This window comes from Mauremys mutica, chromosome 5 (genome assembly GCF_020497125.1).
Source record: "Mauremys mutica isolate MM-2020 ecotype Southern chromosome 5, ASM2049712v1, whole genome shotgun sequence".
Lineage (NCBI taxonomy): Eukaryota > Metazoa > Chordata > Testudines > Geoemydidae > Mauremys > Mauremys mutica.
In genome coordinates this window covers 119421264-119442127 of record NC_059076.1, presented here as the reverse complement: position 1 = coordinate 119442127, position 20864 = coordinate 119421264, and the positions used below count along the sequence as shown (strand labels likewise).

General features: G+C 41.1%; 1 protein-coding gene across 6 annotated transcripts in view; it reads right to left on the bottom strand.

The window, feature by feature from the left end:
- KIAA0232 (KIAA0232 ortholog) overlaps positions 1–20864 on the bottom strand; it is a 108067-nt gene that overhangs the window by 62357 nt on the left and 24846 nt on the right. For all 6 annotated transcript variants that reach the window (XM_045018556.1, XM_045018558.1, XM_045018560.1 and 3 more), the window contains exon 3: positions 442–579. In XM_045018556.1, the coding sequence (XP_044874491.1) occupies positions 442–579 (138 nt within the window). The remainder of the gene's footprint in view (positions 1–441; positions 580–20864) is intronic.

The following is a 20864-nucleotide window of genomic DNA, read 5'->3' as shown; positions in this document are numbered from 1 at the left end:
TGGAAGGAAAAAAAAAAAAAAAAAACACACAGCCATGAATGCTCTTTGAGTGTTAGAGCCGGCTAGTCCATTCCCCAGTGCTGGTGTATATCCTTAACTACAAAGCGAAACTTAAGATTTTTTAAAAAGTGTCATTATGTAAGTCTACTGCTATATAGGCAGTGCAGAGACTTCAGAAGTGTCTGGGGCCTGGGCAAGAACAACTGAGGCTTGTAGATAGAACAACATGTCACACAGTATATACTATAGAAGGCTTAAATAGATGACTAATTCTGTACCCAGATTTCATACATCATACAGAGACATAAAGAGCTCTCACAGAAACCTAAGGCAACTAATTAAACAATTTAACTCAAGTAAGAAGTCCACTTATTAAAAGGCTAAACACCTTAAGTTAATATAGCCAGTTCTGAAGAGCATTACTAAACAATCCAAACTTACTTCATCAGAAGCAGAGCGAAGACACTGGACAGCTGCCTGTTTTTTCATTTCCTCTAGTGTTAGATCAGAACACTTTTTCTTACTCTTTCCCCATTTCTTGTAAGCTCCTTTTTCCCAGCCCAGGAAGATGTCATTCTCCTAAAATAAGTTAAAGGAAAAAGGATCAAAATTAACTGAAAGAAGATTTCATTAAACATAATTTATAACACGTATATAATCCTCTCAACACCCACATGAAACGAGTAGACAGCTATCATTTCAGATCTGAGAAAATAGAGGTATAGAGAAGTTTGTCTCCCAATACCTCGCTTAGTCCACTAGACCAGGGGTCAGCAACCTTTCAGAAGTGGTGTGCCGAGTCTTCATTTATTCACTCTAATTTAAGGTTTGACACACCAGTAATACATTTTAAAGTTTTTAGAAGGTCTCTTTCTATAAGTCTACACATACAACAGTAGTTTAGTTATATATTAAAGTAAATAAGGTTTTTAAACGTTTAAGAAGCTTCATTTAAAATTAAATTAAAATGCAGAGCCCCCGGACTGGTGGCCAGGACCTGGGCAATGTGAGTGTCTCTGAAAATAAGCCACAGATTGCCTACCCCTGCACTAGACCATGCTGCTTCTTGAGACTCAGGATATACCTACACTGCAATCTCAACGGTGACTGCAGCAAAGGTAGAGATACCTTTGCTAACTTTACCAGCACTAGCATGGCTAAAAATAGCAGGCCAGGTTTCACCATGGGCTAGGAATGCAAGTAAGTACTCTCAATCCTCAGCCCTTGTACAGTCTACACTGCCACATCTACACTATAGCTATTTTTAGCTATATTAGCACAGGTAAGTCTACCCTTGCAGCCATCACACTTTGGATTGCAGTGCAGACATACCCTTAGTTGCGTGAAATTGACTGATACCTCATTGAAAAATATCTTCCCCTACAATACTTTAAAGGAAAATTTACAAATTTCAAATAAGCTTTTAGCACCCATTTGCTGTGAAGCTGTTCCATTAGCTGTTAAAGCAATGAGAATAAACATCTGGAACTGACATCAGATAAGTTGGGGAAGACAAGGGGGCAGAAACAGTGCTGATGTACAATATTATAGCCTACATTTTAAAATGCTTTCTTTCCTTAACATTAATTTGTATCTTTTTTTAATTCTCAACTATTTACACTTCATGAAACAGATACTTAGAATGATCTTTAATAGCCTATGTCAACCCATTTTTATGTTTACTCCAGGTTACATTTCACTACTTGTATTATCTTATAGTTAAGGCTACGTTTTAGTCACGGGTATTTTTTAGTAAAAGTCACCGACAGGTCACCAGCAGTAAACAAAAATTCATGGCCCGTGACCTGTCCATGACTGTCCTGGCCAATGGGAGCTGTGGGGGCGGTTGCCTGCAGGCAGAGGCAGCGCACAGAGCTGACTGGCCATGCCTCCATCTACCAGCTGAGTGAGGGGGATGTCGCCACTTCTGGGGAGCCCCCCAGGTAAGCACCGCCCAGAGCCCGCCTCACCCCGCTCTGTGCCTCCCACACGCAAACTCTGCTGCTCCTGGGTGGGGAGTGCAGGGGCCCGAGACTGCCCCAGCAGCAGCTGATGGACCGGATGCAGGAACTGCCTAAGCTGCCCTGAGCCAGGCGCACCGGCTGCTGCAGAAGTCACAGAACACACAGAAAGTCATGGAATCTGTGACTTCTGTGACCTCCATGACAAACTCGCAGCCTTATAGTTCTGTCCCTGTTTAACACATGCTACTAAGTAAATATTTTCTTTTATCACTTAAACGCTAAGGAAAAACTTAATACTTTTGCTACAGACTAACTTCATTTTCCAATGTCTCACAACTTCACATTTGACTGTGACAATCAGGGTCCAGACACTTCTAAGGGAGAACAGGGGGTCTCTGAATCCCAAAGAATAAGCAACTGACTCAACTGGTTGCTTGTAATGTCATTGTGTACAAAAATGCATCAAGTAAGGTCTTTTATGAAAGCTTGTAACGTTCTGAAGTTGATGGCCATTGGCAGATCTGTATACAGGTTATGGTCATGAATATATCTAAAGAATGTGTGCGTGTAGTTGCATCACCAGAGAGAGAAATTGTAACCATGATGCAACTATAGCATCACCTCACAACATGGGTAATGTAGCTATCAGGCAGCAAGACGCCCCTCCGGCGGGGGCAAAGGCAGGGGAGGAGAGCAACAAGCATGTGGACAAGGGGGATCCAGTGGATATAGTTTACTTAGATTTTCAGAAAGCCTTTGACAAGGTCCCTCACCAAAGGCTCTTAAGCAAAGTAAGATGTCATGAGATAAGAGGGAAGGTCCTCTCATGGATTGGTAACTGGTTAAAAGATAGGAAACAAAGGGTAGGAATAAATGGTCTGTTTTCAGAATGGAGGGAGCTAAATAGTGGTGTCCCCCAGAGGTCTGTACTGGGACCAGTCCTATTCAACATATTCATAACTGATCTGGAAAAAGGGGTAAACAGTGAGGTGGCAAAATCTGCAGATGATCCAAAACTACTCAAGATAATTAAGTCCCAGACAGACTGCAAAGAGCTACAAAAGGATCTCTCAAAACTAGGTGACTGGGCAACAAAATGGCAGAAGAAATTCCATGTTGATAAATGCTAAGTAATGTACACTGGAAAACATAATCCCAACTATATGTATAAAATGATCGGGTCTAAATTAACTGCAACCAGTCAAGAAAGAGATTTTGGAATCATTGTGGATAGTTCTCTGAAAACAACCACTCAATGTGCAGTGGTAGTCAAAAAAAAAAATGAACAAAATGTTCGGAATCATTAAGAAAGGGATAGATAATAAGACAGAAAATATCACATTGTCTCTATATAAATCCATGGTCCACCCACATCTTGAACACTGTGTGCAGATGTGGTCGCCCCATCTCAAAAAAAAAAATATACCTCTACTCCAATATAACATGAATTTGGATATAACACTCCGGCGGATCAAAGCAAGTTCGATATAACATGGTTTCACCTATAACGCGGTAAGATTTTTTGGCTCCCGAGGACAGCATTATATCAGGGTAGAGGTGTATATTGGAACTGGAAAAGATTCAGGAAAGGACAATAAAGATGATTAGGGGTATGGAACGGCTGCCATATGAGGAGAGATAATAAGACTGGGACTTTCCCGTTTGAAAAAGAGACAACTAGGGGGGGATATGACAGAGGTCTATGAAAACATGACTGGTGTGGAGAAAGTAAATAAATAAGTGTCACACAAGAACTAAGGGCACCAAATGAAATTAATAGGCAGCAGGTTTAAAACAAAAGGAAGTATTTTTTCACACGATGCACAGTCAACCTGTGGAACTCTTTGCCAGAGGATGTTGTGAAGGCAAAGACTATAACAGGGTTCAAAAAATAACTAGATAAGTTCATGGAAGATAGTTCCATCCTGGCTAATTGCCAGGATGGACAAGGGTGGTGTCTCTAAGCCTTTTTTTGCCAGAAGATGGGAATGGGCGACAGGAGATGGACCACTTGATGATTACCTGTTCTGTTCATTCCCTCTGGGGCACCTGGCATTGGCCACTGTCGGAAGACAGGATACTGAGCTAGATGGACCTTTGGTCTGACCAAGTATGGCCATTCCTATGTTCTTATGATTTCTAAGCCAATACTTTATAGGAAACCAACTTCAAATACCCATCCACTGTTCAGCCAGGAAGAGAACAGTGGACCATTCAAGTTAATGGGAAAACACTGAAACAACTTGAAAATTTAAAGAAAATCACAGCCTTGGAAAACTAAGAAAGAAGGGAATTCTTCCCACCCTGAATAACTGAGTCACAAAGACAAGAGAAAAGACATTTTAAAAACAGGCTTAGGTCTGGGTTTTTAATCCAAAAACCGAGGGCCAACATCTAAGCAGGGTATAGTCCGTGCAACAGTGGATCCCCTATAGAACAGAGGGGCCATTGGGAAACTGTGCAGAGGCAATTCGTAACTTGTATTAGAAAAGGGAATTTAAGTAACGTACAAGTGTAAAGCCCAAGTCTTTATGTTTATTTTCTGTGTAACTTGTACGTGTTTGCTTTTCCTTACTATTTCATCTTTGAATCTATGCTTTTTCTATTAAGGTTTTTTTTACTTCTATCCCAAATAGGTCTCTCTTGTGCAAACTGTGAGGAGTGCATCCCAAAAATGAACTGATAATGGGGAGGGAGGGGCTTTTTCACATCTTCAGGGGTGATGAGCCTGCCAGGAGAATTAGGTTGGCGGAAGCTAGGGTGAGATCTTAATGGTCTTAAGCTTGCTACTGGTATTAGGGTCTGAGCCATAGCAGCATAACAATAAGACACTCAGGGTTACAAGGCAGGGGCTGACAGAACCCTTAATGGTCTGGGTGAGCCCCAAAATGTCAAAACGGAAGGACGGTCTATTTTGCAAATGAAAAAAGTCACTCCACCCTTACTCAAATCTGCTGTTTGTTCAAATATAATCACTTCCATTAAAAAGTAAAAACTGTTACAAAAATGTTAAAGTTGAACACTCAAAAGTCAAGAAATGTCAAAAATAAGGTTTCATGGGGACCCTTAATTCTACCCTCTTGTACAGCAATGTGGTCTAACCACCTCATCACACAGTATTTGTGGCAGAGGAGTTGGCTGATGAGATTGCAGAGCCATTGGCCATTATCTTTGAAAAATCATGGCGATCGGGGGAGGTCCCGGATGACTGGAAAAAAGCTAATGTAGTGCCCATCTTTAAAAAAGGAAGAAGGAAGATCCAGGGAACTACAGGCCAGTCAGTCTCACCTCAGTCCCTAGAAAAATCATGGAACAAGTCCTCAATGAATCAATTCTGAACCACTTAAAGGAGGGGAAAGTGATCAGGAACAGTCAGCATGGCTTCACCAAGGGCAAGTCATGCCTGACTAACCTAATTGCCTTCTATGATGAGATAACCGGTTCTGTGGATGAGGGGAAAGCAGTGGATGTACTATTTCTGGACTTTAGCAAAGCTTTTGATACAGTCTCCCACAGTATTCTTGCCAGCAAGTTAAAGAAGTATGGGCTGGATGAATGGACAGTAAGGTGGATAGAAAACTGGCTAGATGGTCGGGCTCAACGGGTAGCAGCCGGTGTCAAGTGGAGTGCCCCAAGGGTCGGTGCTGGGGCTGGTTTTGTTCAATATCTTCATTAACGATCTGGAGGATGGTGTGGACTGCACCCTTAGCAAGTTTGCAGATGACACTAAACTGGGAGGAGTGGTTGATACGCTGGAGGGTAGGGATAGGATACAGAGGGACCTAGACAAATTAGAGGATTGGGCCAAAAGAAATATGATGAGGTTCAACAAGGACAAGTGCAGAGTCCTGCACTTAGGACGGAAGAATCCCATGCACTGCTACAGACTAGGGACCGAATGGCTGGGCAGCAGTTCTGCAGAAAAGGACCTAGGGGTTACGGTGGACGAAAAGCTGAATATGAGTCAACAGTGTGCCCTTGTTGCCAAGAAGGCTAATGGCATTTTGGGTTGTATAAGTAGGGGCATTTCCAGCAGATCGAGGGATGTGATCATTCCCCTCCATTCAGCACTGGTGAGGCCTCATTTGGAGTACTGTGTCCAGTTTTGGGCCCCACACTACAAGAAGGATGTGGATAAATTGGAGAGAGTCCAGCGGAGGGCAACAAAAATTATTAGGGGGCTGGAGCACATGACTTATGAGGAGAGGCTGAGGGAACTGGGATTGTTTAGCCTGCAGAAGAGAAGAATGAGGGGGGATTTGATAGCTGCTTTCAACTACCTGAAAGGGGGTTCCAAAGAGGATGGATCTAGACTGTTCTCAGTGGCAGAAGATGACAGAACAAGGAGTAATGGTCTCAAGTTGCAGAGGGGGAGGTTTAGGTTGGACATTAGGAAAAACTTTTTCACTAGTAGGGTGGTGAAGAACTGGAATGGGTTACCTAGGGAGGTGGTGGAATCTCCTTCCTTAGAGGTTTTTAAGGTCAGGCTTGACAAAGCCCTGGCTGGGATGATTTAGTTGGGTTTGGTCCTGCTTTGAGCAGGGGGTTGGACTATATGACCTCCTGAGGTCCATTCCAACTCTGAGATTCTATGATTCTATTTATCAAATATAATATATATTCCCAATCTGTGATAATTACATCAGTAACTTAAATTAAAATTAATTATACAGATGTTAATTGTCTCAAAAACAAACATGGAAAATTCAGACTTATGGTTAAACTTAAAAGAAAACTAAACATGTTGAGGTATAGAAATTCACAGTTATGTCCCACAAACAACCTTAACTCTGCCCTATAGTGATAGCATAAAGCAATCAGGACGATGAAAGTTTCTGATTAAATTCAAATAATTTCTGAAGATAGATTTTTTCATCCCCATGGGGAAAATTTTCTTGTTTTTCTTAAATTAAAAATGTCGTGCACGAATCCACTATATTCCCCTGAATGTATGCACACACCCCAGATGCCCCATCCCTCTTCCACTCATTACATTCTTGAACATGGATGGGTACTCACACAATTTCCCTCCCTCCCTGTTTGGCAGATGGAGTGCAATTAATATTTTTGACAAAAACATTTAGGATTAATGGTCATTTTTTTCTGTTATTTTTAATAACAAAGATTTTCTTTCTGCAAAGGCTGGCACACATTTTCCTCAGAGAAACCCAAAGAACTGGTGGCTTTCAGAATGCCTACCACTTTCCATTCTTCTTAATGGACTGCCCTCACACAAGAGGGCTAGGGACTGCCCTCACACAAGAGGCCTTCTTTCAAATTGCCACCCTCTCCCATATTTCCAAACTGGAATGAAGACAACCAGCTCTCAGGGAAGATAATTGTCTCCTATGCTGTCAGGAGGCAGAGAGAAATGAAGGGGAAGGCAGTAGCCATCTTTGGAAAGGGCAGTTTATGGTCTCAGTTCTATTAAGAACAAAAGGAAATGACTCCCTTTTTGACAGAGGGACTTTTTTGAGAGTTTCTCAAAAGGAGAACCCTATTCATCTGTCTCTGCTGAAGCAGAGACTTTTGGTTCTAAAGAACAACCGGGAAAAGTTACCAATAATTCCTATAAAAAACACAACATTTTTCTAATGTATGCACAACATTTCAGTAAGTATTAACTATATGAGAATTACGAACAGTCTGAGTTATTCCATTATTAACATCGTTAACGGGAAAAAAACATTTTAGGTTACTAAAAAGTTTGAGAGACCATTTTTAATTAATTTTAACTAACAAAACATTTATTGAAGTAACTTGTAAATTCTTAGAATATTCTTGTTATACTCAATAAGTACTGAAATTTTGGAAAGAATATGTTAATTTGTATACATGGTAAAGAAGCTGAATTCCTGCTTTAAGTACAAGACTCAACTCAGTCTTAAATATGGAGCTGCAATTGGTACCTCCCTAATATCAACAAAATTGTTTCTGTAACCTGGGGTACTCAAATAGAAACTTGTAAAAAAATAAAAACAAAAAACCAACTTCATTCTATATAGCCTATGATTCCTGCAAATTTTCATTATTACTTCATGTTATACTTAATTTATAAAGTATTGTGCAAGAATAATTAGTGGCATATTTTTCATATGTGCTTTTCATCTCTAGCACATGCAGCATTAAAAAAAATTACTGTTTACTTAAGGTTGTAGAAAAAAAATCATTCTATTTACAAGATAGAATATAGTCTTTCATTACATCATAAATACTAATTCATATGCACAAGAGTGCAGAGTGAAGAGTGTTCAACCTTAACTTTGTCACTTTCTGATTTTTTAACACAATGATTTTTTATGGAAATTCCTACTTTTTGAAAGAACAAGTAATTCCCTAACATGGAAATGTTTTGCCAGACAATACCTTTCCACCTTATCAGAGACAATAACTTTTGTGGAACTGCAGATTTAAATTGCTCTATCCTCAGTCACCGTACCTCTTGCTCAAACACAGGCATTGTCTCTATCCCAGCACTCTAGACAAGATGCAGAGTGTGTTATGGAAACTCTGTCCCCATCACATATTATTTTCAATGAAATCAGGCTCCCCAATGCTTCATCTGGGAATTTTAATGCACTCAGCACAGAATTTTCAGTATTGAAAACACACACAATCTCAATTTCTCAATGCATAACTAAGTTTGCCACCTCATAAGGCAGACACTTCACAAAACTTTAAGTGTACAAAATGCACTACATATGCAAGAAGTAAACTTTTGAAAGGCTTACTACTCTCAAATCAAAATTTACATTTACCAGACCTGAAGAAGAGCTCTGTTGAGCTCAAAAGCTTGTCTGTTTCACCAACGGAAGTTGGTCCAATCAAAGGTATTACCTCACCCGCAAGAACACTCTGGCAACACTTGGCAGGGAAACTGTCTTTCCACACAAAGCTATTTTGGACACCAGACACATTTTTTAAAAATAATGTATAAGATATTTTTAAATAATGAAGAAAAATACTTTCTATCCCTCTCCAATTTTTGTTTGCAAACACACTGGAACCATTTTGAATGAATTAAAAAAAAAAAGACGATGACGACACCCCTTGAGGTGCCAGGCACTTCATCTAATATAAAATATACAGCTCAGAATGGGATACACTCCTCTAGAAAATCCTCTCTGCTCTCCAAGTCTTTTAAGTAGATTAAAATGGAGTACTGATCAGTGACATCTGTTAGTTTAGGAATAGCACCAGGATGGATTGATTTAAATCACTTTGATTTAAATCAAGGTTTCTTATTTGCTGATTTAAATCATGATTAAATTCATTTATTTTAATTTATTTTATTTTTTTTGCATTTGAAGTTCTTTTCCTAAAGAAAGTTTGATTCCAATTACACGGTATAATTTGCTATTTCTGTTTTGCTACCCAAGAGGATACATTATGTCTATACACACTCATTTAAGCAATTACATACCTTAATTACATTTATTTAATGTCTTGTTGTTGTTGTTTTTTTTTAAGAAAATGGTGAATGATGCATTTCTTGTCTACTAAATGATTATACATTTTTTTGCTCATGATTTATGTAAAGCTGCATTTGGATAGAAGCTGGAATTAAAATGCACAAAATTAGCATTTTAAAATTGTTTTTTATTAAATAAAACTACTTTAAATGTGCTGGATATATAAAATTGTTTATCAAAATATAAAAATAATTTTTTCAACAACTGAAGTTTTTACTGTAGTCAGTAAATTAAACTGATTTTTCCTGGTCATCAATGTTCTTCAAAATTTTAGAATTAGAAGATACTAACTCCACACATAGTTCTTATTCAGACTGGAAGAGAAAAACAAGCTTTCCTGCCTTTTTTTTTTTTTTTTTTTAAAGTTCCAATCACTTTCTTAACTTTACATAAACTAGTATTGAACTGAATTACTGGAATAAACTGAAATTGAGAAAATATTCGCTCTGCACCTGCAGAAGAGGCTGCTGCAGTCAAAAGCTGGTTCCAAATGCTTAGCCAGTGACTTCCACCAGTTGACTGAACTGACTTTCTTTAAAACTTTAGCAGTAAACATGTACTGCCTGGACATTAATTTATTAAAATAATTTAACTTAAATATAGTAAATGTAGGCCTTAATCTAGGTGATCATAATCTGATTTTTTTATCTTTATTTTTTTTTTTAAATCCATTTTTATCCAGCCTGAATAGTACTCATGGATCAGTGATTAAAAGATAGGAAACAAAAGGTAGAAATAAGTTGACAGTTTTCACAATGGACAAAGGTAAACATAGCAGGGTCCTGCAAAGATCTGGACTGGAACTAATACTGTTCGATATATTAATATATGATCAGAAAAAAGGGGTAAACAATGAGGTGGCAAAGTTTGCAGGCAATACTGAGTTATTCAAGATAGTTAAATGAAAAGCTGACTGCAAAGGGATCTCACTAAACTGGGTGATTGAGCAACAAAATGGCAGATGAAATTCAATGCTGATAAATGCAAAATAATGCACATTGGAAAACATAATCCAACTATACATATAAAATGATGAGGTCTAAATTAGCTGTTACCACTCAAGGAAAAGATCTTGAAGTCATTGTGGATAGTTCTCTGAAAACATCTGCTCAATGTGCAGCAGCAGTCAAAAAAAATCTAAACGGAATATTAGGAACATTAGAAAAGGGATACAAAATAAAACAGAAAATATCATGCCACTACATAAATCCATGATACACCCATACCTTGAATACTGCATACATTTCAGGTTGCCCTATTTCAAAAAAGATATACTGGAATTGGAAAAGATACAGTGAAGGGTAACAAAAATGATCAGGGGTACGGAATAGCTTCCATACATAGAGGAATTAAAAAGACTGGGACTGTTCATCTTAGAAAAGAAAATGTCTAAAGAGGGATCTGACAGAGGGCTATAAAATCATGAATGGTGTGGAGAAAGCAAATAAGGAAGTGTTATTTATTCATTCAATAACAAAAGAACCAGGGGTCACACAATGAAATTAATGGGCAGTCGGTTTAAAACAAACAAAAAGTACTACTACTACTCACAAACACACAGTCAACCTGTAGAACTCATTGCCAGGAGATGATGTGCGGGCCAAAAGTATAACTGGGTTTGAAAAGGGATTAGTTGAGTTCATGGAGGATAGGTCCATCAATGACTATTAGCCAAGACTGTCAAAGACACAACTCCATGCTTTGGGTATCCCTTAACCTCTGACTGCTAGAAGCTGGGACTCGATGACTCAATAAATTGCCCTGTTTGGTTCCTTCCCTCAGAAGCAGATGCCACTGGCTACTGTCAGAAGACAGGATACTGGACTGATGAACCATTTATCTGACCCAGTATGGTCATTCTCATGTTCACTAACCAATGGGTACAAGATGGCTATTCTTAACTGATCAAGAAAGCGCAAAGCAGTGTTTATTCTTCTGTTGTCTCTCTATGGCCAAGTCCCTCTCCTGCTCACTTTCACCAAAGGACAGCAATATTGCCTCCCCCTTTTGTCTTAGCACGCACTTGCATTCCACTCTGCTCTTAGCTGCCCTCTCTGATTTGGTCCTCAGTAAGTACACCATGAGACTACCTTTTCTCTAGTTTTTAAACTAAGTATTCATAACAGCATGACTCATTTATACAGAGCTCAAGAAATAGCACTTCATAGTAACGGTTACTTTGAAATCAGAGTTTATATAACTTTGCACTTTCGTGGTACCATTCATTAGACGATCTCAGAGCACTTTACAAAGACACGTATTATTCCCATTTTACAGATTGACGAGGGAAAAAACTCACAGAAATACAGCAGTGATAAAGCCCAAATTTTCAATGCTAGCCTAGATTTTTTGAGTATCCAATTTTAAAAACCTAACCTTCAATTTTCAAGAGGTGCCATACACCCAAGACTGAAGCCAATGGGAGCTGTAGCAGTCAGCACCTCTGAAAATCAGGACTTGTGTATCTGAATTAGGCAGCCCAATTTCCACTTTCGAATGTCACATTTTAACCACCAGAAACTTCCTAGTAACTGGACAACTTTACAGTGGGAAACTTAGCTTTGTATAAAATGTGGAATGTGCCAAGTTTTGTGGAAGGTACAAAAGCAAGGTCTTTAAAAAAGGACAACTTAGTGTTACCATAGCCAGTATTTATTATCTTATAATTCATATACTTTATCACTCTTAACAGGTCTACCAAAACCTTATAATTCTTTATGTTCCAGCAATTCCAATGCTTTGGAGTACTTAAAATTCAATCCTCAATAAACCAACATACATATGTAGTGTTAAACCCCTTCCATATAAATAAAAGTTTCTAATTAATGAGTGTGACAGTTTTGTAAGTTGCAAGACTCTGCCAAATCAAAGGTACAAGAGTAGCAAAACCTTCCAGCAGCAACTAATGATTTGCTGGAGCAAGAGACAAAAAAACTAGTATGGCAGTGGTTAATGATGAGGAGAGAAGGAGGGAGGGAAGATGAGTCAGCAGCTACAGATATCCATTTTGAGGAACAGAGCAGAAATTGGTACCTTGTGTTGCGCCTATGTAAAGGAATGAGTTTATATTTGTTTGTTTTAAAGTTCTTTGTCTATATGATTCAAACAAACATTTTGAATTATGTAGATTATAGTTACATCTCAGGTATCTGGAAGCTGCACAAGTCACGACTGTTCTCACTGACTTGCAGCAGAATTCCAGCAAGGTATTATAAGTCCATAATTTACACTATTTATCCAGCGAAACAAAACAAATTCCGTTTGTCTTGATCTTTCCAATATGAAGTTATATAACTAGTAAAACTAACCAAGTGTTAAGAAAACTAATATTGAGAGAGTAAATCAACTTTCCTGCTAAATAAAGGCAGAAATTTTACAGAACTGTTGGGTGAATAGACATTTACTCAGGTATAACAAACAGGTTGGATTCTGCCTCCATAGAAGAGCCCAAAAGGACAGAACCAGACTTAACAGCTTGGTAAACATATTAATGTAATGGAGAAACTACATCAATGTAGTGCTATGGTTGAGAATTTAAATGAATAAAATAAATAAATATGTAAAAAGGAAATTCAGAGCAACAGATCCCATGGAAACCATAACTCACCCCTCTGCATACAAGTACAGATAAAGATTGTACTAATTAGTTATCTCACTGTACATACATATTGCACTATCAAAGGATGTTCACAGATAGTGAATTCTACAGGACAAGATGATCTTAGTCAATATTGCTATTAGAGTTACTAATGAAACTTCAAAAGGTGGTGTCCTTTTAGGATGACATTTTCTATGCTTGTCTCAGCCCAAAAGGAAACATTCCTTATCTTCAAAGAAACAGAGTCACAGGCAACATCTGGAAGGATTCTCACTCTGGGCCTCATGCCTCCAGTACAAGTAACTTGGAGAACTCCCACGGTTTTGGATTCTTGGCCCACTAAAACACCTGTAGGTGGCTCAAAGGCACTGCTCCAACTGAGCATGCTCCAGCCACAAGCAACTCAGGGTCAATTCCTATCAAGAGCAATAAGTAATCATACCCATTACCTCCTAAATGCACAAAACATATGCACATTTTCCCCTTAGATTCTAGCTTAGGAATGCATACAGAAGAGATTGCCCAGATGGCAAACCAAGAACATATCACAACTCCTATACAAAAAAAGCCCCAGACATTTAAGACACACAAAGAGAGTCCTATAAGTAATTTTTCCTCTTCTAGAAAGGGGCAAGGGGGTATCTCCACATGGAAGTATAAGTCCTGTAAGGCAAGGGCAGCATACCAATCTCCAGGGAAGGGATAACAGAAGTGAGGGTGACGATCCTGAACTTGATTTTCTTGATGAAATAGTTCAGCTTTCATGGATCTAGAATGGACCAGACATCACAAGATTTCTTTAGGATCAGAAAGTACCAGGAATAAAAGCCTTTTCCTGTTTTGGTGAGGAACTTCTATTGCTCCCAATTCTAGAAGAGACTGAACTTCCTGAAGAAACACTATCTCATGAGAAGGGTCCCTGAAAATACAGGGAGAAGGTGGATTGGGAATGGGAAGGGGAGACCTTCTCTAAGGGCCTGTCTTCACTACCGGGGAGATCGACAATGCTGCAATCAATGCGGGGGTGTTGATTTAGCAAGTCTAGTGAAGACTCGCTAAACCAACAGCCGAGCGCTGTCCGAACAACTACGGTACTCAAGCTCCTTGAGAAGAGTAAGGTAAGTCAACCGGAAAGCGTCTCCCATCAATGCAGTGCAGTGAAGACAGCAGGATAAATCGACCTAAGCTACGTTGACTCCAGCTATGTTATTCACATAGCTGGAGTAGTGTAACTTAGGTCGACTTATCCTGGTAGTGAAGACAAACCCTTACAGGCACACACTGACCTTTATCAGAAAGAAGGTCTGGAATAAGTTTGCAGCCTAAACAGTTTCCTCTTTGTAACTGGAGCATAAACTCCTAACAAACGAAGTATTGCAGGAGAGTCCAAGTGTCATCTGTTTTAGTAGAATATAGTTTGGGATCTCAAAATTTAAGTTTTCTATTGTGTTCTCCATGAAGACTGCAGTGGCTATGGAACACAAGGCTGTATATCAGGGGTGTCTTTTGCTACCTGAAGGGATGTACGAGCTGTAAAATATCCCTCAGCAACCAAAGCTAAAAACTGTTCCTTATATGCCTCTGGCAACTTGTCAGCAAATTTAAAAACCACAGAGAAATTAAATAAAACTGTATTTTGACAAAAGAGCTTGATAATTAGCTAATCATTTGAAGAGTAGCAGTGGAATAAACCTTTCAGCTGTAGGAATCCAGCCTTTTAAATTCCTTATCCAGAAGAGTGGCATTATGGTGGGATTGATGGGACTGCTCACTAGAAGCTGTGACCACCAAAGAAGGAACAGCCCATATGCTTGGCTGTAGGAGGTACAGAGGTCTGCAAGAGAGTTTTCAGTGGCTCCACTAAGGCTTCACTGATGGGACGTGGAATCCTTCCTGAGGCAGGGGCTTGATCAAATTGGTCCTTCAGCCCTCATATAGATTGCACCGATCATAACACGTCTTCCATTCTTCTCTTATCCTGGCCTTCCTTCTCCATGTGCGACCATGCCTTTTCATGATAAAATCTTCCCATCTCTTTGGAGGTTGGCCGAGTGGTTGTTTCAGTTCCCAAGGATATCACTTAGTAACAGCTGCAGTCCACTGATTTCCACTTTGCTGTCTCATCACTTCATTGAGGACTTGGTCGCAGATTGAAATCTCCAGATTTCTTCTTTCCATCGTCCTCTCTGTGACAAACTATCTTCGTCAGCACCCATTTTTGCAGCTGTACTACATTACCGGCAGTACTATTGAGTTGAAAAGGTTGGCATGTGTTGATTTTTCCTTGGAGAACATCCTTGATAGAATTGAATGTGCGCCAACCAGCTCTCTTTCTTCACGAGAGTTCACCTTCCAGATCGTGGTGCACATATGGAAAATATCTAGGAGAATGTGCAGCTTCTTGTGCACAAGTTCCACCTGAACCTCTAGAGAAGTGGCCACACTCCTGAGATTCTGAAAAAACTATGAAGTCCTCTGGGAAGAGAAGAGGGGGGAGACAAGGACACTGGAGTTACAGCTATACATGGTGAAGATAAAGAAATATGGTGAGGAAGATAAGGTTTCCTCCATTAATTCTCCCTCCTCCATGGGGTCCAGCTCAGAGGGTTGAGGAATGGTAATAGGATGTCAAGTAGAGGTTTCTGGTAGCTGGGGAGTAGGAGACTTCTCCAAGAGCATGATCCATGATGGAGGATGATCTTATATTGGCACCTGAGGGCTTACCAGATTTTCTGTGTAAAGTCCAAGACTTCTTGCTTTTGTCAGCATCAGAATGCATAGAGTGATTCAGTGAGCCTGACAGTGAAAAGAAAGTGTGACATTTCTCACCAGACTTGTGCTTCGAATCAGAAGTAGTTGTAGGGGGACTCCTGGTTGATCCCGAGTCCCCTGCATCATGGTGGGGGTTTGACTCAGGATGCATCGCCTCTTTCATGAGGTGAAGTTCAAGATGAAAGTCCCTCTTTTTTAGTCCTGGTGGAGAAGGTTTGTCCCTCACACGGCTCTCACCCCGACAAATAAAGCATCTCTTGTATCTATCTGTGACAGGAAAAACGGTGCTGCACATGGCACGCTACTTAATTTCCACGGATTTCTTCATAATAAATCCTCCAGGTAACTACTAAAACAATAACTATGTTAATCAAAGTTCTGAAAACTGCTAATTGAAGCAAATGCAACTTGTATCTCAGTGGGTGAGAAGGAACTTCGGCTACATCTACACTTCACACCTTAAGGTTTCCTGCGTAGCCTCTCTATGCCAGTGGAAGAGAGCTCTCTCACCAGCATAATTAAACCAACCCTAATAAGCAGCAGTTGTATGTCAGCCAGAGACACACTCCAGTTGACATAGCACTGTCCATACCAGTGTCCATACCACCAAGTTTTTTGTTGGTGAAACTTGTCAGGCAGGATTGTGTTTTTTTTCACAACCCTAACGGACAAAAGTTTGCCAACAAAAGCGCTAGTGTAGACAAAGCCTTAATGGGAGGTGGTGACCACTTCCTTTTTATGCCTTCTCCTGAGAGCATGAAGAGATGCTCCCAGGGGAATTCTGCACCACTGTTCCCCACAGATTTTTCCTCCCCCGCAGAATTGATTGTTCTGGGAAGCCATGAGGGGTCATGCTGCAACAACACCTTTAGCCCACCAGGGGCTAATGTGGTGCTAGAAAAGAGGGAAGCTGGTTCACAGGCTAGAGCAGCCAGCTGCGGAGAAGGAGAGGGCAGAAGCTGCCTTCCTCATAGCACTCTGCCCACGGGGCCAGGTGGAGGCAGCAAAGAATATGGGGAGACGGACAGAGTGAGACATACAGGGCTGCTGCAACTCGGGCTAGTTGTGAGGGACAGACTGGGGCCAGGGTACAGGAGCTAGTGGGGTGACATTGAATCACAGACTGAATGGGAGTGGGGGTGTAGGGACACATGGGGATAAGAGCAGAGGTGCCTGACTGAATTGGAGAGGGGTCAGCCAGGATCTGCATGGAGGAGGTACCCCAACTCCCTAACAATCCTTACTTCTCTGCCCTCCCAAAAATCAAAACTGTTCCTTACTTGTTCCACCCAGAACAAACTGCCCTCCAGGTTCTTTCTCAGGCTGCTTCCCAGCAATTACTTCCCTCTCCCTCCATTCCTTCATTGCTCCTGACTCCCCCAAGCCTTTGCACTGTTTCTGAGGCATGTGGGAAATATGTTTCCGTATTGTAGTTTAAATGAGTTGTTATTCAAAGTTCTGTATTAATATGCCAAATAAGGACTCTATATGTCAAAAACAGTTCCTGAATTGTTTTTGTCGTCTGTATTGTTACAGACATACTTGCAGACAGGTATTTCAAAATAAATTAACAAAATAATTGAAACTGGTGTGATTATATTGTGTTATTTTGACAAACAAAATATGCAGAATTTTAATATTATGCACAGAATTTTTAATTTTTGGCACAGAATTTCTCCAACAGTAAGGAGAGCAGGGATTCATGAGCAGCCTACTGCAATTGCTGGCAAAAGTCAACTCAAGTGTACTAGGTACTGCTGGGGGAATTCTGCGCTACTGCGTGTGTGCATAATTAATGAGCCCTGCATAATTTTTAGTTTTTTATGCAGAAAAAACTTCCACTGAAATGTTGCTGCCTTTTGCCCACCAGAGGGTGCTGTGTTGATAGAACAAAGCAGCAGCTCCCAGCCAGCAAGGGAAGAGAGAGAGCCTGCCTTCTTCGCAGCAGGTCAGGTCAGGAGACAGCGGCTATGGGGAGACAGACAGCGTGGGGTGCTGGGGAGGTCAGACAGTTGCTCATAAGGGCTAGTGGGGGAGGACACACTGGGGCAGGCACTGAATGGGAGTGGAGGCACAGGGCCACAGTGGGGACGGAAGTGAAGGGCCACATGGTGATGGGGGAGGGGTGCAGAGCTATATAGGAACAGGGAAATGTTTGGGTGGGGCATAGACAGATGGGGACAGGGAGGGGATAGAAAGCCACAAAGAGACAGGGGAGAGGGTGCAAGGCCACATAGGGAAAGGGGGAGGGGGTGTCTGAGTGGGGGTGGAGGGATACATGGTCAGGGGTGCAAGGACACATGGGGATGCAGGAACACATTGGGGTGGGGCAGATGTGCCTGACTGAATGGGAGAGGCTAGAGGTCAGCCAGGGTCTGCATGGGCAAAGCTCCCTAACAATCCCTCCCCGCCACCACCCCGCCACCTCCCAAAAAACTGCTCCATACTTTCCCACCCATACCCAATAACAATCAAGTTCACACCTATGTTCCTTCCCAGCAAATTACTTCTCTCTCACTCAGCTCCTCCATTACCCCTAACTCCCCCAAGCCTTAACACTGCTTCTGAGGTTCTGTATTGTAGTTTAAATGAATTATTACTCACAGTTTTGTATTGATATGCCTAGTAAGGAATCTATTTGTCAAAAAAACATTTCCTGAATCTTTTGTATTGTCTGAATTGTTACAGACATACTTGCTGACCGGTATTTTGAAATAAATGACCAAAAATAATTAAAGCTGGTCTGATTGTATTGTGCTATTTTGACAAATAAAATATGCAGAATTTTAAAATATTGTGTGCAGACTATTTTTTTGGCACAGAATTCCCCCAAGAATAACAGGCACACAAAACCTACTGTCGAATGTATATGTGCACAATCACTTGAAGGAAAACAGACGCTTATCCAATTTAAGAAAAGCCTGTGTGGGATAGAGGGCAGAAGCATCACAAAGGTTCCTTATAAGCTGGGATCAAACTGGAAGGAGGAGTTGTACGCTTTCAAGCTCTGTCCAATTGAGATATACCCACAAGTAGATTATACAGATGTTAAATAGTCGGTGTGTTGGGCAAGGCAGATTTTGGCTACCCTCTCTTTGGTGGGGCTTGTGATACTGGCAGACCAGGTGCCAACTCATGCCAATGCCGCTAGGCCTCACTGAATATTGACAAATGGATAGCTGAAAACCAGTTGACTCACCTGTGTGTTAGCATTGTTAAAACAGATGTTAAGTTTATAAGAACAGGTTTAGATGTCACAAAATGTTTGTAGGATGCTGCATGCATTAATCTCACATATAATATCTGTATCCCATGTCATAAGGTAATATTTAAGTGTTTTCTATGAAACTGGTAACCCCATTAGGGTGACCAGACAGCAAGTATGAAAAATCAGGATGGTGGGGGGGGAAGTAATAGGCTCCTATAACACTAAGCCCCAAATACTGGGACTGTCCCTACAAAAATCAGGACATCTGGTCACCCTAAACCCCATACACTCAGGAGAGAAGCATTAACAAGTGTGAAATACTAGTTTACCACAAAAGGTGCCATCTCCTGCCCAATAAAAGGCCTGTATACACCAGACAAAGACTTGGTTGATTGCTCCTTCCACACCCATGAAGTTGGGACTTGCACAAATCCTCATTCAATCACACTTTCGGGGAAGTGAATAAAATCCCTGACCAGAAGGAACTGGATCACTATGCTGCTTGGAATTTGGAGTGGACACTATTTCTAAGCATAAGAAAGAGATCCCCGTACTGCTTAACTTGGATTACACCTAAAGACATATAAAGCTTGCACATTACAGCAGCTTCTATTAACCTTTTGAAATTTAAGACTAGCTCATTTGTATATGTTTACATTTCCCACCCCCTAGTTAATAAATTGTTAGTTAGGTTAATACAAGATTAGTGTGATGGATTGTACTCCCCATGCTGACCCTGAGAGGGTAAATTAGGCCCAATTAACTGTCCAGGCTGCACCTGCAGCCAGGGAGCAGGGATTGACTGGAAGCAGGCTCAGCTGGGCAGGAAGAGTGGGGCCTGTATAAAGCCCAGGAGCTGACAGCAGAAGCCTCACTTTGTGGGAAAAGGGAGGTGTGTCTGGGGCTAGAGGCAAGTAACCTGGGAGGGGGAGTTTGGGCTGGGAAACCAAGAGAAGAGGGAGAGCCAGGAAGGTAGGAAAAGGCTCAGGGGAAAAGCAGTGAGGTATGGGGTAGGTCAAACCTTGCCTACTCATGAGAGGGCCCTAGACCCAGAACCTGGAGTAGAGGGTGGGCTCTGGTCCCTGTACCAGCTGCTGACAAAGTGGTACTGCAGAAGCAATGAGCAGAAACACTGCCTGAGACCATTTGCCAAGCAGGACTTTGATACCTGAAGGGGGGAAAACACAGATAGTGATCTGGCTGAAGGGCCAATTCACGAAGGGGAGACTGTGGTTCCTGGAGCAAGAGCGGTCTGCAGGGCAAGAGGACGACAGGAGAGGCACCACCAGAGGGGGGCATAGCACCTGGCAAAGCTAATCCCCAGGATGGCCAGGAGGAGGTGCCACTAGCAGTGAGTAGACCCCCTGACAATTGGCTACAAGCATTAGCTCTCTCACCAAAGACAAGATACAAGTCACCTGGTGTAAGTGACTGTTCCTTTGAGACTGGGAGTAACCTGAATATTGTGATTTTTGGTGTAAGGGACCATCTATCACAAAGGAAGGCTTGCCTGGGTGGTAAGATGGACCAGAGTTTCCAAGGGGACTGTCTGCAATTCCTTGTTAAGGCTGTTACAGTGCTAGACGAGTTCACACTTGATACTTGGTTGGTGAAATCCAAGTATAACACACAACCAGTTTGGGGTTTGTGCCCTGATTCGTAACAGTCGGCCCTGAGGTTGGCACCCATTTGTGAGCCACTCCAGATAACCTGAGAACATTCAGATGGCTCCCGTGCTCTACTCCTCCCCTGTGGTTCATTAGATCCTAATGTTAGATTAGGAGGTAGGGGTAGAGGATTTAAAAAGTGGAAGCATTCTTCCAAGCTCTGCTCTCAACACAAGCTGTACC